Genomic DNA, 15669 nt, shown 5'->3' with positions numbered 1-15669 from the left:
TTTAAAGCTACATGGGCAATATAATTTTCTAATAAACAATTGCTTTCTTTACATGGAGAAAATCTATTTAGCTGTAAACACAAATGTCAAGGAGCACACAAATACCTTGTTGTCATGCGGACTCGAAACGTTAACTCTGACCTTCCCTCCACAGATGCTGTCAGACCTGCTGAGTTTTTCCAGCAGTTTTTGTTTTTGTTTCAGATTTCCGGCATTCGCAGTATTTTGCTTTTATCTACTTGTTGACCATTCCATTCATGTGCCTCATCAATTACCAAAAGTACCTGAAACTGGACTGGAATCTGGTTCAACAGGTATTCCCTGATTTCAGCTTCGGTAAACTCAGGACGGGAGCGAATGCCCGCCCACTCCTGAGGGGCTATAATTGCCATCACTTTTACTGCTCGTCCTCAGCTTGCTCCGGATCGTGAAAGCAGACTAAGTTGTTACTCTTGGAACGTCGCGGATTGCTTCCACAAAACTAGGAGAATGGTATCAATGGGACTCCAGATTCTGGGCATAGCCCTGTGTGTGTTCGGGTGGCTGGGCGCTCTTCTCACCTGCGTGCTGCCCATGTGGAGAGTGACCGCTTTCATTGGGAACAACATCGTGGTGGCGCAGATTATTTGGGAAGGTCTTTGGATGAACTGCATTGTTCAGAGCACTGGGCAGATGCAATGTAAGGTGTACGATTCCCTGTTAGCCCTCTCCCAAGACCTTCAGGCTTCCAGAGCTCTGACTGTTATCTCCCTCGTGGTGGGAGTCCTGGGCATCCTCATCTCCATCGTGGGAGGGAAATGCACCAACTGTATAGAAAACGAGGCAACAAAGGCCAAAGTCACAATTATATCGGGAATTATCTTCATCCTGGCTGGAGTCTTGACCCTGATCCCAGTGTCCTGGTCAGCGAACACCATCATCAAGGATTTCTACAACCCGTTGGTGACGGACGCCCAGAGGAGAGAACTTGGAGCTTCCTTGTACATCGGTTGGGGAACCTCAGGTCTGCTGATCCTCGGAGGGGCTCTGCTCTGCTGTTCCTGCCCTCCCAAAGACGAGAATTCCTACACTGCAAAGTATTCTGCGGCGAGATCTTCAGCTCCGAGCAAGAACTATGTGTAACTTGAAAAGGAACAGATCCGAAACAATTTCCAGAGATAAGGTCACACCAACACTACGCGTTTTCTACATTATTTGCCAATCCAAGAATTAAAGCAATTTACTGTAAAACACTTGATAAGTAATTCGCTGTATAATTTTCTTTAAAAGTTCAGTAACTACTATTAACCGTACGTGCCTGTTATCTAAGTTCTCAATATCAAGAAGGATTTGAAGTCAGTGAGTTTGCAACCAGCCCAAGCTCAGGTACAGAGGTTGGAAATCTGGCCGGAGTTTGAAAGTAAAGATGGTTGTGAAAGGGAGATATTGCTGGGAGATAATAAAATTTTATAAAATAACCTATGTTGAGCAGCTGTTTATATAATGTGCAGCAATGAAATTGATTTACCAGTTAGTCGGCAATCCTTTTTTGTGAAGGCATGCTTTATAAAGCTGTAGAGTAACCAGAATACCTACCTGGCACTAGGAGTATCTGGACCAATTGGAAAGAATCAGCCGCCGCCATTTCGTATATAGTGAGAAAGTGGTAACTGTGAAATGGTCTCTACCCTACTTGAATAGCTTAGATCTTTAAACGACGTGATTTTAATACCAATCATATTTGTATTTCAGTGGCATCTGTGTGAGTGAAGTTATTTTTTGACTTTTCATTTTATATTGTTTTCTTAATGTTACTTCCATTTAGATTGTCTGAACCCTTCTTTTCCAAGCCTGGTTGTATTTAGGGCACTTTATGTTCAGTGATCTGGGGGCTAAGTATATTTGTCAATCACAAGGGCCAAAATAAAATCCAAATCTTTTTCAGAAATTTTTGTGTATTTTATTTATGTGTGGGCTAATAAAAAAAAACACATGAGCAAAGGGAACCACAGGAAACAATAGACGGAGGTAGATCTGGGGCACAAGTGATCAAAAGTATTGACCTGGGTTAATAAGGGCACTTCAAACCAAACAACGCATTGAGTTCATTCTGGAAGGAGAGGGTAAGGAAGCGAAGAAAATGTGTTAAATTTGAATATAACGTTGGTTAGACCAAAATTGTAGTAATGGCAATAGTTGTGACAGACAGGCTTGTATTTATATAGCAGTCTTCATGACCACATGACTTTTCAAAGCGCTTTACAATCAAAGAAGTAGTTATTGAAACAAAAACAGAAAATGCTGGAAAAACTCAGCAGGTCTGACAGCATCTGTGGAGAGAGAAACAGAGTTAATGTTTCGCGTCTGTATGGCCCTCCTTCAGAGCATTTTTTCCAGCATTTTCTGTTTTTGTTTCAGATTTCCAGCATCAGCAATATTTTGTTCTTAAGTAGTTATTGAAGTTTGCTCCCTGTTGTAATGTAGGAAGTTAACACACAACAAACTCCCATTGTAACGTGATAAAGACCAGATAATATTTTTTGTGGTGTTAATTGAGGGATAAATATTGACCAGGACACCAACAATAACTTCTTTGAAATAGTGTCAAAGGATCTTTTTCAAATGCAAGATGTTGTCATTTACAGTCACCTGAAACGGCAGACAGTCTGGGTTTAATGTCTCTACAAAAAGTGCAACACTCCCTAACTACTGCACTGGAGTATCATCCTGGATTGTTGTGCTCAAATCCTGGAGTAGTGAAACTGCAACCTTTGACTCAGAGGCTACAGTGCTGCTATCTGAGCCACAGCTGACATATTTGCATTGGATTAGATAGAATTAAATTACAGCACAGACAGAAGCCATGCAGCCCAATTTGTTTGCGTCAGGGTTTATGCTCCACATGTGCCTCTTTCCACCCTAATTCATCTAACTCAATCTGCATATCTTTCCAAAAAAACTTTTTTATGCCTTCCACTTACTTGTTCAACAAAATTTGGAAAAACATCAAACTAACAAAAAGGGAATCCAAAAGTTGTCTATAGAAAGATAAATAGTAAAAGGGTGGTAACAGGAAGAGTGAGGTTGATTTGCAACCCAAAAGGGGAGTTACATATAGAGGCAGTAAGCATGGCTGAGAAACTAATTGAGTACTTTGTATATGTCTTTATGAAGGAAGAAGCTGCTGAAGTGAAAGGAGGTAGTTGAGACACTGGATGGGCTAAAAATTGATATAAAGGAGGCATTAAATAGACTGGCTGTACTTAGAGTTATTAAGTCACCAGGACCAGATGAGATCCTTCCAAGTATTCTGAGGGAAGTAAGGGCGGAAAATGCATAGGCACTGGCAATAATTTTCCAATCCCCCTTAGATATAGGGGTGGTGCCAGAGGACTGGAGAATTACAAGTGTTACACCCTTATTCAAAAACAGTGTTAGGATAAATCCAACAACGACAGACCAGTCAGTTTAACCTCGGTGGTGGGAAAGCTTTTAGAAATGATAATTTGAATAAAATTAACCGTCACTTGGATACAGATTAATTAAAGAAAGCCAGTACCGATTTGTTATAGGCAAATTATGTTTAACCAATTTGCTTGAGTCTTTTGATGCAATAACAGAAAACGTTGATGAGGGCACGTTGATGTAGTGTACATGGAATTCAAAAAGGCATTTGATGAAGTGCCACATAACAGGCATGTGAGCAAAGTTAGAGCTCATTAGCTGCATGGATATGAAATGGACTTGAGTGCCAGGAAACAGAGAGCAGTGGTGAATCATAGTTCTTCAGACTGGAGGTAGCTATATGGTGGGGTTCCCCAGGGGTTGGTATTAGTTTCCCTGTTTTACCTGAAATATACTTGGAGTCATGGGGCACAGAATCAAAAATTGCGGATGATACAAAGCTTGGAATTATTGTCAACTGTGAGGATAATAGTGATGAACTTCAAAAGGACATAAACAACCTGGTGGAATGGGCAGACAAGTGACAGATATAATTTAATGCAGAGAAGCGCAAAGTGATTCATTTTGATAGGAAGAATGAGGAGGGGCAATATAAATTAAAGGGTACAATTCTAAAGGGGTGTAGGACCACAGGGACCTGGGGTATATGCGCACAAATTATTGAAGGTGGCAGGGCAGGTTGAGAAAGGTTAATAAAACTTATAGAATCCTGAGCTGTATAATTAGGGGCATGGAGTACAAAAGCAACATTATGATAAACCTGTGTAAAACATTGGTTCAGCCTCAACTGGGATATTGTGCCCAGTTCTGGTTCCAGGGCTGAGGAACTTCAGTTATGTAGAGGGATTGCAGAAGCTGGTTCTGTTCTCTTTGGAGAAGGCTTAAAGAAGACTTGATAGAGGTGTTCAAAACTGTGAGGGTTTGGACAGAGTAGATAGGGAGAAACTGTTCCCATTGGCAGATAGATCAAGAACTAGAGGATTCCAATTTAAGATGAATGGCAAAAGAAGCAATAGCAACATGAGAAAAATGTTTTTATGCAGTGAGTGGTTAGGATCTGGAAGGGATTGCCTGATTCAGTAGAGGCCTTCAAAAGAGAATTGGCTAATTGCCTGAAGAGAAAAAAATTTGTAGGGCTACGGAGAAAAGGTAGAGGACTATTGCTAGCTGAGCTGCTCTTGCAGTGAGCTGGCATAGAGACTGTGTTGTAACCATTGTATGATCTTGGAACTACTGTACACTGGTGTGGCTTTGCATATACAGCAGGAATGAACAAACTTACTTTTGAATTAAGCAGATATAAAATACTCCAAATACACCTGCAGAGTCCAAGCATGTTCCGCAGGTATCAGTCAGGGTGAAAGATATCCAGTTTCACTCATTTGGTTTTTATGTAAAAATTATGGTATGGCTGCCTGTAAAGGATATCATAGCATAATAGTTATGTTACTGGACTAGTAATCCAGAGGATAAAAACAGAAAATGCTAGAAATACTCAGCAGGTCTGGCAGCATTTGTGAAGAGAGAAACAGGGTAAACCTTTCAGTCATGTGACCTTTCATCAAGGTCAATCCAGAGGCCTGGTCCTATTAATCCACAGCCTTGAGTTTAAAGGGGAGGAATTTAAATTAAGTTAATTAGATAAATGTTGAATGACAAAAAGCTAGTATCAGTAATGGTGACAATGAAACTAGCAGCTTATCATAAAAAGCAATTACTAATAATGTTCTTATAGGGAAGGAAATTTGCCTCCTTTACCCAGTCTGGTCTCCATTATAAAAAAGATGCACACACACTGGAGAAAATGAAAATGAAAGATTCACCAAAATGATACCAAAATGGAGTGTTTAAACCTATCAGGAAAAATTAAAAAGGCTGGTCTCTTTTCTCTAGAAAAATTAAGACTGAGGGGCATCTTATTAGAAGTCTTTAAGATTATGAAAGGGTTTGAAAGGATAGATGTAGAAGAAATTCTTCCACTTCCAGGGAGACCAGAATTAAAGGCCATATATATAAGATAGTCATTTATAAATCCAATGTGTAATTCAGGAGGAACTTCTTTTACGCAAAGAACAGTTAGAATGTGGAACTAGGTATCTCAATAGTTGAGGCAAATAGCATAGACGCATTTAAAGTGGAGCATGATAAGTACATGAAGGAGGAATGGATAGAAGAATATGCCAATGGTGAAGAAGGATGGGAGGAAGCTCATGTGGCGTATAAATATCTACATGGAGCTGATGGACTGAATGGTCTGTTTCTATGCTGTAAATTCAATGCAAGGCTACATAAAATTCAGGTATATCTCCTTCTGAATTAGCAGAAAGGCTTCGAGGCTTACATAACAGAGATGATTGCAGATAGATCAGACCTTTGCCAACAGAAATATTCATGGATGCAAGCCGAAGGAAATCAACAAGGTGCACAATCTAGGTTTCCATTTCTTTAAGGCCTTGAAAGTAATCTTTGTTCACAGTTTAACACAGAACTGGAGAAAGGGGTTGGTTTTTTATTTATTTATTCATGGGGTGTGGGCTTCGCTGGCTGGGCCAGCATTTATTGCCCATCCCTAGTTGCCCTTAAGAAAGTGGTGGTGAGCTGCCTTCTTGAACCACTGCAGTCCCTGTGGTAGATTAACTGATTTTAGCTCAGTTTTCCCTCAGTTGTTAAAGGTTGCATATTGAGAATTTCTCTTTCTGTGAGGACTTGCATCCAGTCTGTACCAGTTCAACCATCTGCTCGGAGGTGCATGAGAGCAGGCTGAGGATGACATTTGAGTTTTTATCTTCCTCCCTGTGGGAAACTCTTATCTACTGTTTGGTTTATCCTAACAGCTTGAACCAGAGACTTTAGGTGAAAACTAACTTGCATCCAATTGTGGCCAACTTCTGTAGAGTGGTCTATCAGTTACCAACCTGTATTTTTCTGGTGAGTACACTGTGGAATGGATGCAGCCAATTTTGATGCCAATTTTAACCGCTCCAGCTTTAACAGCCATGCCTCCAGCTGCCAAGTCCCTAAGCTCTGAAATTCCCTCCCTAAATCTCTCCACCTCCTAATTCTCTTTTCTCCTTTACGATGTTCCTTAAAACATAATTCTTTGACCAAGCTTTTGGTCATCTAGTCCAATACTTTCCTATGTGCTTGATGTCAAATTCTGTTTCATAACACTTGTAAAGCACCTTGGGGACATTTTAAGTTAAAGGTGCTATATAAATGCAAGTTGTTATTCTGAAATTATGACTAATCACAATTGAGGCTGAACAGCTGCTAAAACAACTTGCATTCATGTAGTGCTGTTCATGTAGCAAAATTTTACAAGGTGTTTCCCAGAACCGTTACCAAACAAAAGTCGACATCGAGCCATGTGAGGGCTATTAAGACAGGTGACCAAAAGCTTGATGAAAGAGATATGTTTTGAAAGTCTTTAAGGAGGACAGAGAGAGGTAGACAGGCTTTGGGAGTGAGTTCCAGAGTTTAGAGCCTAGTTAGTTGAAGACAAGGCTGCCAATCATGGAGCAATTAAAAACGGAATAGCATGAGGCCAGAATTGGAGAATTGATCCCGGAGGGCTGGCAGAGTAACAGAGATAGGAAGTAGCAAGACTATGGAGGAATTTGAAAACAGGGATGAGAATTTTAAAATTGAGCATTTATCAGACTGATACTTGGGGCTCTTTAGGATATGGGCAGCAGAGTTTTTGACACGTTCAAGTCTATGCAGAGTGGAAGATGGGAGGCTGACTAGGAGTGTATTGCAATAGTCAAGTCCAGAAGTAACAATGGCATAGATGAGGGTTTCAGTAGCAGATGAGCTGAGGCAGCGTCAGAGTAGGGCAATGTTATAGACGTGGAAGTGGGTGATATTATGAACACAAGAATCTACAAAAGAGGGGCAGCAGTAAGCCATTTGGCCCTTTGGGCCCACTCTCCCATTCAATAAGAGCATAACTGATCTTCTATCTAGACTCCACCTATTCATGCTATCCCCATATCCCTTATTTCCTTTCGAACCCAAAAATCCATTTATCTTGTCTTGAATGTACTCAAGGACTGCACATTCACAGCTCTCTGTTGTAGAGAATTCCAAAGGTTCACAAACATTTGAGTGAAGAACTTTCCCTTCATCTCAATCCTAAATAGCCAACTCTTAGACTGTGACCCTTAGGTTCTACACTACCAAGATAAGGGAAACATCCTCCCAGCATCTGCCCTGTCAAGCCCCTTAAGAATTTTATATGTTTCAATCAGATCACCTTTCATTCTTCAAATTCTAGGAAACACAGGCTTAGTCTAGTCAATCTCTCCCCAGAAATTGGTGTGATGTACCTTTGTTGCACTGACTCTAAGGTGAGCAAATCCTTCCTTAGTTAAAGGGAACAAATCTGTAGAAGTACTCCAGGTGTGGTCTCACCAAGGCTCTATATAATTGTAGTATAACATTTTTACTCTTATAATCTAATCCCTTTGTAATAAAGGCTGACATACCATTTTATTTCCTAATTGCCTCCTGTACCTTCTCTTCTGAGTTTCAGATAGTATAAATACAGGGGTCTGAGTGCAGCTTGCAAACAGAGTGTGGCTTGGACTGAGTGAGAAGCTTAGAGTTTGGTGAGTGAGGGAGTTCAGTAAAGGGGGAAGGAGGTGTTCCTTTTTTTTCTACCTTTTTCACCCATCAGTATTTGCTTCTTACATCAGTGCAGCAGAAGAAGCCGATTGGTGAATAACTGGTAAGTTTTTCTACATATAATAAATCGCTTGTAAAGTAAAGGTATGGCGGGGCAGTTTGGCTGAGTGGAATATGACTCCTGTGGCATGCGGGAAGCTGTGGACAAACCAAGTGTCTCAGACAAACATATCTGCAGGAAGTGTCATCGGCTGCAAAAGCTTCAGCTCCAGGTTTTGGAACTCGAGCACTGGCGTGAGTCACTGATGCATCCACAAGGCAGAGAACTACATGGATAGCACATTTAGGAAGGTGGTCACATCGCAGGTTAGGAGCAAACAGGCAGAGAGGGAATGGGTGACCGGCAGGCAGTCTAAGAGAAATAGGCAGGTAGGGCAGGAGACTCCTGAGTCAATCTTGCTTGCTAACTGGTTTTCCATTTTGGATACTAGTGAGGGTGATGGTTCCTCACAGAAGCACAGCAACAGCCAAGTCCATGGCACCAGCTGACTCAGCTGCACAGGAGGGGAGAAAGAAGAGTGGAAGGACAATAGTGATAGGGGATTTGTTAGTTAGGGGAACATACAGGCGTTTCTGCAGCTGTAGACGTGACTCCAGGATGGTATGTTGGCTCCTGGTGCCAGGGTCAAGGAGGTCAGAGAGCAGCTGCAGGACATTCTTCAGAAGAGTCCAAAGCCAGAGGTCGTGGTCCACACCGGTACCAATGACATAGATAGAAAGAGGGATGAGATCCTGAAAGCAGACTTTAGGAAATTAAGAAAGAAATTAAAAAGCAGAACCTCAAAAGCAGTAATCGCAGGATTACTCCCAGTGCCACGTGCTAGTGAGCACAGGAATAGAAGGACTGAGCAGTTGAACATGTGGCTGGAGAATTTGTGTAGGAGGGAGCACATCAGATTTCTGAGGCAATTGGGACTGGTTCTGGGGTAGGTGGGACCTGTACAAGATGGACGGGTTCCACCTTAGCAGGACTGGGGCTAACATCCTCGCAGGGAGATTTGCTAATGCTGTTGAGGATGGTTAAACTAGATTGACAGGGGAATGGGAACCTGAAAGGGAGCTCAGATTGGAGGGAACCAAAACTGGTAACAGGAAGTAGAAAAGTAGTAAGTGAAATTAGAAAGCAGGCAAAATGAAGGCAAGCATCAATGTTATGATCACAGCCAGTGTTAATTGCTGTGCAAACCAAATCCCAGGGGGAATCTTTGCTTATGAGTCGTACCCTTTATTTGTATTCTGAAAATGAGAAAATGAGAAGAAGACATACTGATTTCAGCAGTAAGAAGTCCAGACTTTTGGGATTTTAAAAATTAAAAGTAAAAGTTTTATTAACAATTAAGGCTAGTCTTACAAATACTCCCCCAAAAAAGACTCTCCACTTGGTCAAATGCACAAGTATACCTTCCAGGCAGCACTCCCTTATAGATTTTTAACTATAAGAAATCCAGTAATATTACCCAAGGCAAACTGTTGTAGCTTCAATAAAGGCATACCACACGATCTGTAACTCACTTCCACTCAGCTGTGGAAACCAAACCTCAGAGCAAAACTGCTTGTTAAAGTCCAAGACTTTTTTGGCTTGAATGGAGGGCTGGCTCAAATGGCATCTCCTCCCAGCCCAGAGGCAGCAGTTCCCAACACAACAGCTCAAACAGCTCCAGCTCAACACCTATCCTCAGCTAAATCTCACAGCTAAAAGCAAAATACTGCTGATGCTGGAAATCTGAAACAAAAACAGAAAATGTTGGAAAAACTCAGCAGGTCTAACAGCATCTGTGGAGATTCCACCTGCTGAGTTTTTCCAGCATTTTCTGTTTTTGTTTCAGATTTCCAGCATCTGCAGTATTTTTCTTTTATCTTAATGTTTAATTCACTGCCACCTCTCCTTCGGGAATGCCTACCTTGAAGAGGTACTGCTCTTCTCTCTGACAGGATTTCCGTTTGTCTCTTTTTTCTTGTTCACCTTCATTGCTTTCCATTTCCCTCCTAGTGTTTGACAAGGTGTTTACCAAAACTCGCTTTGAAAGCCATATTTCCTTCCTCAGTGACTGTTTCCATCTCTGACTTACTCCACGTGGATTCCAACTGAAGTTCTATCCCTCATGTTTCAAATCCACCCAGGATTACCGGTATCTCTGGGACATACAACGTTCCTCGGGCTGCTGTTCTTGCCGCATCCTGAGATCCAAACTCAGTGCCATCCACTGCCATATGAACATGCTCGACCTCTCCCTCCAACAGCACTGACTCATCATATCTCAAAGCTGTCCTTGTCCCCAATTTCATTTTATTTTTCGTCTCATCCGACGCCTTAACAAGAAACTTTGTCTCTTCCTTTCAGGCGCAAGCTCCACCAACTCATTAATACCAACATCCATCCAGGACCTCCACCCCTTTCCATCCCTCTGACCCCATCCCGTCTTCTAATTCCAGCCCTTGCCATGAATTCACCATACCCTCTGACCTTCCCCTCTCTGATGCTGAACGTTCAGTACTCAGCAAAGGACTCAGTTTCATACCCTTACGCCTCTCACCAGGCTTGGCACGATGCTGAACCCTTCTTCCGCCACCTTCGTCTCCGTGCTCACTTCTTTGGGCAGGAGTCCTCCCCCCCGTTCAACGGATCCTTTCATCTGCCTTCAGTATTCTCCCTCCACCTGGAACCCTCCCTCTGGCCTCTTACCTGCTCTTGATCTTATCGTTGAGAACTGTTGGCATGACATCAGCCGTCTCAATTTCTCTGCTCCTCTCGCCCATTCTAACCTCCTTCTGAACTTGCCGCACTCCGTTTTCTCAGGTCCAAACCTGACTTTGTTATCAAACCTGCCGATAAGGTTGGTGCTGTTGTTGTCTGTCATACTGACCTCTACCTCGCAGAGGCTGAGCGCCAACTCTCAGACACTTCCTCCTACCTCTTCCTGGACCATGATCCCACCACTGAACATCAAGTCATTGTTTTGAGGACTGTCACTGACCTCAACTACTCTGGAGATCTTCCCTCCACAGCTTCCAAGAGTTTGCCCGAACAGCCCGCTACTACCTCCTCCCCAAAATGCACAAATAGGACTTCCTGGTAGACTGATCGTGTCAGCCTGTTCCTGCCCCACGGAACTCATTTCTTGCTATCTTAACTCCTTTCTCTCTCCCTTTGTCCAGTTTCTTTCCACCTAAATCCATGATTCCTGTGATGCCCTACATCATATCAACAATTTCCAGTTCCCTGGCCCTAACCGCCTCCTCTTCACCATGGACGTTCAATCCCTCTACACCTCCATCCCCCACCAGGATGGTCTGAGGGCTCTCTGCTTCTTCCTTGAACAGAGCCCCGAACAATCCCCGTCCAACACCACTCTCCTCTGTCTGGCTGAACTTGTTCTCTCACTGACCTGAATGGGCCCCAGTTATGCCTGTCTCTTTATGGGGTATGTGGAACATTCCTAATTTCAGTCCTACTCAGGCCCCCTCCCAGAACTCTTTTTTCGGTACATCAATGACTGTATTGGTGCTGCTTCATGTTCTCGTCTGCACTTGGAAAAATTTATCAATTTTGCTTCCAATTTCCACCGCTTCATCACCTTCACATGGTCCACCCCTGACACTTCCTTTCCCTTCCTTGACCTCTCTGTCTCAATTTCTGGTGATAGACTGTCCACCAGTATTCATTACAAGCCCACCGACTCCCACAGCTACCTCGACTACAGATCCTCACACCCCACTTCCTGCAAGGACTCCATCCCATTCTCTCAGTTCCTTTACCTCCATCGCATCTGTTCCGATGATGCCACTTTCCAAAATAGCACTTCTAACGTGTCTTTCTTCTTCCTTAACCGAGGTTTCTCACCCACTGTGGTTGACAGGGCCCTCAACTGTGTCCGGCCCATCTCCCGTGCCTCTGCCCTCACACCTTCCTGTCCCTCCCAGAACCAAGATAGGGACCCTACGGAATGCCGACAGGGGAGGAGGTGAAGGGAAGATGTGTTTGGTGGTGACATCGTGCTGGAGTTGGCGGAAATGGCGGAGGATGATCCTTTGAATGCGGAGGCTGGTGGGGTGAAAAGTGAGAACAAGGGGGACCCTATCATAGTTCTGCATGCAAATAGCATAGGGACCCCTTGTCCTCACTTATCACCCCACCAGCCTTCGAGTTGAAAGGATTAACCTCTGCCATTTCCACCAACTCCAGCATGATACCACCACCAAACACATCTTCCCTTCAGCACCCCCGCCCCCCGGCAGCTTTCCGCAGGGATCGTTCCCTCCGGGACACCCTGGTCCACTCCTCCATCACCCCCTACACCTCAACCTCCTCCCACAGCACTTTCCCATGCAAAAGCAGAAGGTGCAACACCTGCCCCTTTACTTCCCCCCTTCTCACTGTCCAAGGGCCCAAACACTCCTTTCAAGTGATGCAGTCGCCTTTACATTGGAGAGACCAAACGCAGACTGGGTGACCGCTTTGCAGAACACCTTTGGTCTGTCCGCAAGCATGACCCAGACCTCCATGTCGCTTGCCATTTCAAGACACCATCCTGCTCTCATGCCCACATGTCCGTCCTTGGCCTGCTGCAATGTTCCAGTGAAGCTCAACGCAAACTGGAGGAACAGCATCTCATCTTCCGACTAGGCACTTTACAGTCTTCTGGACTTAATACTGAGTTCAACAATTTCAAATCATGAACTCTCTCCTCCATCCCCACCCCCTTTCCGATCCCCCTTTTCCCAACAATTTATAATTTTTAAACAAACATATTTTTATTTTCCCTCCTATTTTTAAATTTATTTCAATCTATTGTTTCATCTCCACCTTTTAGCCCATTTCAATCCCTTCCCCCCACCCCACCCCCACTAGGACAATCTGCCACTAGCTTATCCTGCTTGCTGCCCTTAATGTCCCCATTAGCACATCCTTTAGATAATATCACCACCATCAACACTCCTTTGTCCTTTTGTCTATGACATCTTTGGCAGTCTCTTCTTGGCCTCCACCTATCACTGGCCCTCTGTCGAGCTCTACCTATCCCACCCCCCTCTACCCGCTTATATTTCATCTCATTTCTATATGTCTTAGTTCTGATGAAGGGTCATACGGACTCGAAACGTCAACTGTATCCCTCTCCGCAGATGCTGTCAGACCTGCCGAGTTTTTCCAGGTATTTTTGTTTTTGTTCTAGATTTCCAGCATCTGCAGTATTTTGCTTTTATCTAAGTATCAAAGTTTACCTTTTAGTCAGCTCCACCCATCATTAGAATCAGAGAAGGAAATAGAGAGCAGAAAAGGCCTCTGAAGATTTGTTTTACATAAACTTTGAACATTTCCAAAGTGAAAGAGTTATCAGGAGGAGGGAAAGTTCCTTTGTTCTTGAAATAGCATATTGTTTAAAGCTACATGGACAATATAATTTTCTAATAAACAATTGCTTTCTTTACATGAAGAAAATCTATTTAACTGCAAACACAGCTGTCAAGGAGCACACAAATACTTGTTGACCATCCCCATTCATGTGCCTTATTAGTTACCAAAAGCACCTGAAACTGGACTGGAATCTGGTTCAACAGGTATTCCCTGATTTCAGCTTCGGTAAACTGAGAACAGGAGCGAATGCCCGCCCACTCCTGAGGGGCTATAATTGCCATCACTTTTACTGCTCGTCCTCAGCTTGCTCCGGATCGTGAAAGCAGACTAAGTTGTTACTCTTGGAACGTCGCGGATTGCTTCCACAAAACTAGGAGAATGGTATCAATGGGACTCCAGATTCTGGGCATAGCCCTGTGTGTGTTCGGGTGGCTGGGCGCTCTTCTCACCTGCGTGCTGCCCATGTGGAGAGTGACCGCTTTCATTGGGAACAACATCGTGGTGGCGCAGATTATTTGGGAAGGTCTTTGGATGAACTGCATTGTTCAGAGCACTGGGCAGATGCAATGTAAGGTGTACGATTCCCTGTTAGCCCTCTCCCAAGACCTTCAGGCTTCCAGAGCTCTGACTGTTATCTCCCTCGTGGTGGGAGTTCTGGGCATCCTCGTCTCCATCGTGGGAGGGAAATGCACCAACTGTATAGAAAACGAAGCAACAAAGGCCAAAGTCACAATTATATCGGGAATTATCTTCATCCTGGCTGGAGTCTTGACCCTGATCCCAGTGTCCTGGTCAGCGAACACCATCATCAAGGATTTCTACAACCCGCTGGTGACGGACGCCCAGAGGAGAGAACTTGGAGCTTCCTTGTACATCGGATGGGGAACCTCGGGTCTGCTGATCCTCGGAGGGGCTCTGCTCTGCTGTTCCTGCCCTCCCAAAGACGAGAATTCCTACACTGCAAAGTATTCGGCGCCTCGATCTATAGCTCCGAGTAAGAACTATGTGTAACTTGAAAAGGAACAGATCGAAACAATTTCCAGAGATAAGGTCACACCAACACTACGCGTTTTCTACATTATTTGCCAATCCAAGAATTAAAGCAATTTACTGTAAAACACTTGATAAGTAATTCGCTGTATAATTTTCTTTAAAAGTTCAGTAACTACTATTAACCGTACGTGCCTGTTATCTAAGTTCTCAATATCAGGAAGGATTTGAAGTCAGTGAGTTTGCAACCAGCCCAAGCTCAGGTACAGGGGTTGGAAATCTGGCCGGAGTTTGAAAGTAAAGATGGTTGTGAAAGGGAGATATTGCTGGGAGATAATAAAATTTTATAAAATAACCTATGTTGAGCAGCTGTTTATATAATGTGCAGCAATGAAATTGATTTACCAGTTAGTCGGCAATCCTTTTTTGTGAAGGCATGCTTTATAAAGCTGTAGAGTAACCAGAATACCTACCTGGCACTAGGAGTATCTGGACCAATTGGAAAGAATCAGCCGCCGCCATTTCGTATATAGTGAGAAAGTGGTAACTGTGAAATGGTCTCTACCCTACCTGAATAGTTTAGATCTTTAAACGACATGATTTTAATACCAATCATATTTGTATTTCAGTGGCAACTGTGTGAGTGAAGTTATTTTTTGCCTTTTCATTTCATATTGTTTTCTTAATGTTACTTCCATTTAGATTGTCTGAACCCTTCTTTTCCAAGCCTGGTTGTATTTAGGGCACTTTATGTTCAGTGAGCTGGGGACTAAGTATATTTGTGAATCACAAGGGCCAAAATAAAATCCAAATCTCTTTCAGAACTTGTGTTTATTTTATTTATGTGTGGGCTAATAAAAAAAAGGAGGAAATAGTGTCAGGGTAAAGGAGCAGAGGGGCTACAAATCTACAAATCATTGAGCAGTGACACAGGATAATAAGGCCACTCGAAAACCAAGAACTTACTGGGGTTCCTTTCTGAAGGAGAAAATTAAAAAGCAGGTGAATTACGTTCGACTTTTATAGAACCTTGGTTGTTCCATACTTGCAGTAAGTACTGTGAACAATTCTGGGCTTCATATTACAAAAAAGATAAGGAGAAAATGCAAAAAAGGCTTTACTAAAATCATATCAGAACTGAGAAATTGTCCATATCAACAAGGATGGCTTGTATTTATAGAAAACTTTAACCATAA

General features: G+C 43.1%; 2 protein-coding genes across 2 annotated transcripts; both read left to right on the top strand.

Moving 5' to 3' along the window:
• Positions 1 to 392: 392 nt before the first annotated feature.
• LOC144684568 (claudin-4-like) lies at positions 393 to 1927 on the top strand. Its single transcript, XM_078548519.1, has one exon. The coding sequence runs from the start codon at positions 490 to 492 to the stop codon at positions 1120 to 1122; it is 633 nt and encodes a 210-aa protein (XP_078404645.1). The 5' UTR covers positions 393 to 489; the 3' UTR covers positions 1123 to 1927.
• Positions 1928 to 13764: 11837 nt separating this feature from the next.
• Positions 13765 to 15297, top strand: LOC144684567 (claudin-4-like). Its single transcript, XM_078548518.1, has one exon. The coding sequence runs from the start codon at positions 13862 to 13864 to the stop codon at positions 14492 to 14494; it is 633 nt and encodes a 210-aa protein (XP_078404644.1). The 5' UTR covers positions 13765 to 13861; the 3' UTR covers positions 14495 to 15297.
• The last annotated feature ends 372 nt before the right edge of the window (positions 15298 to 15669 follow it).

This window comes from Cetorhinus maximus, chromosome 9, assembly GCF_964194155.1.
Source record: "Cetorhinus maximus chromosome 9, sCetMax3.hap1.1, whole genome shotgun sequence".
Classification (NCBI taxonomy): Eukaryota; Metazoa; Chordata; class Chondrichthyes; order Lamniformes; family Cetorhinidae; genus Cetorhinus; species Cetorhinus maximus.
This window is presented reverse-complemented; position numbering and strand designations above follow the sequence as displayed.

Coding starts and splice junctions, on each gene's coding strand:
- LOC144684567 (XM_078548518.1), top strand. CDS start 13,862: ATGGTATCAATGGGACTCCAGATTCTGGGCATAGCCCTGTGTGTGTTC.
- LOC144684568 (XM_078548519.1), top strand. CDS start 490: ATGGTATCAATGGGACTCCAGATTCTGGGCATAGCCCTGTGTGTGTTC.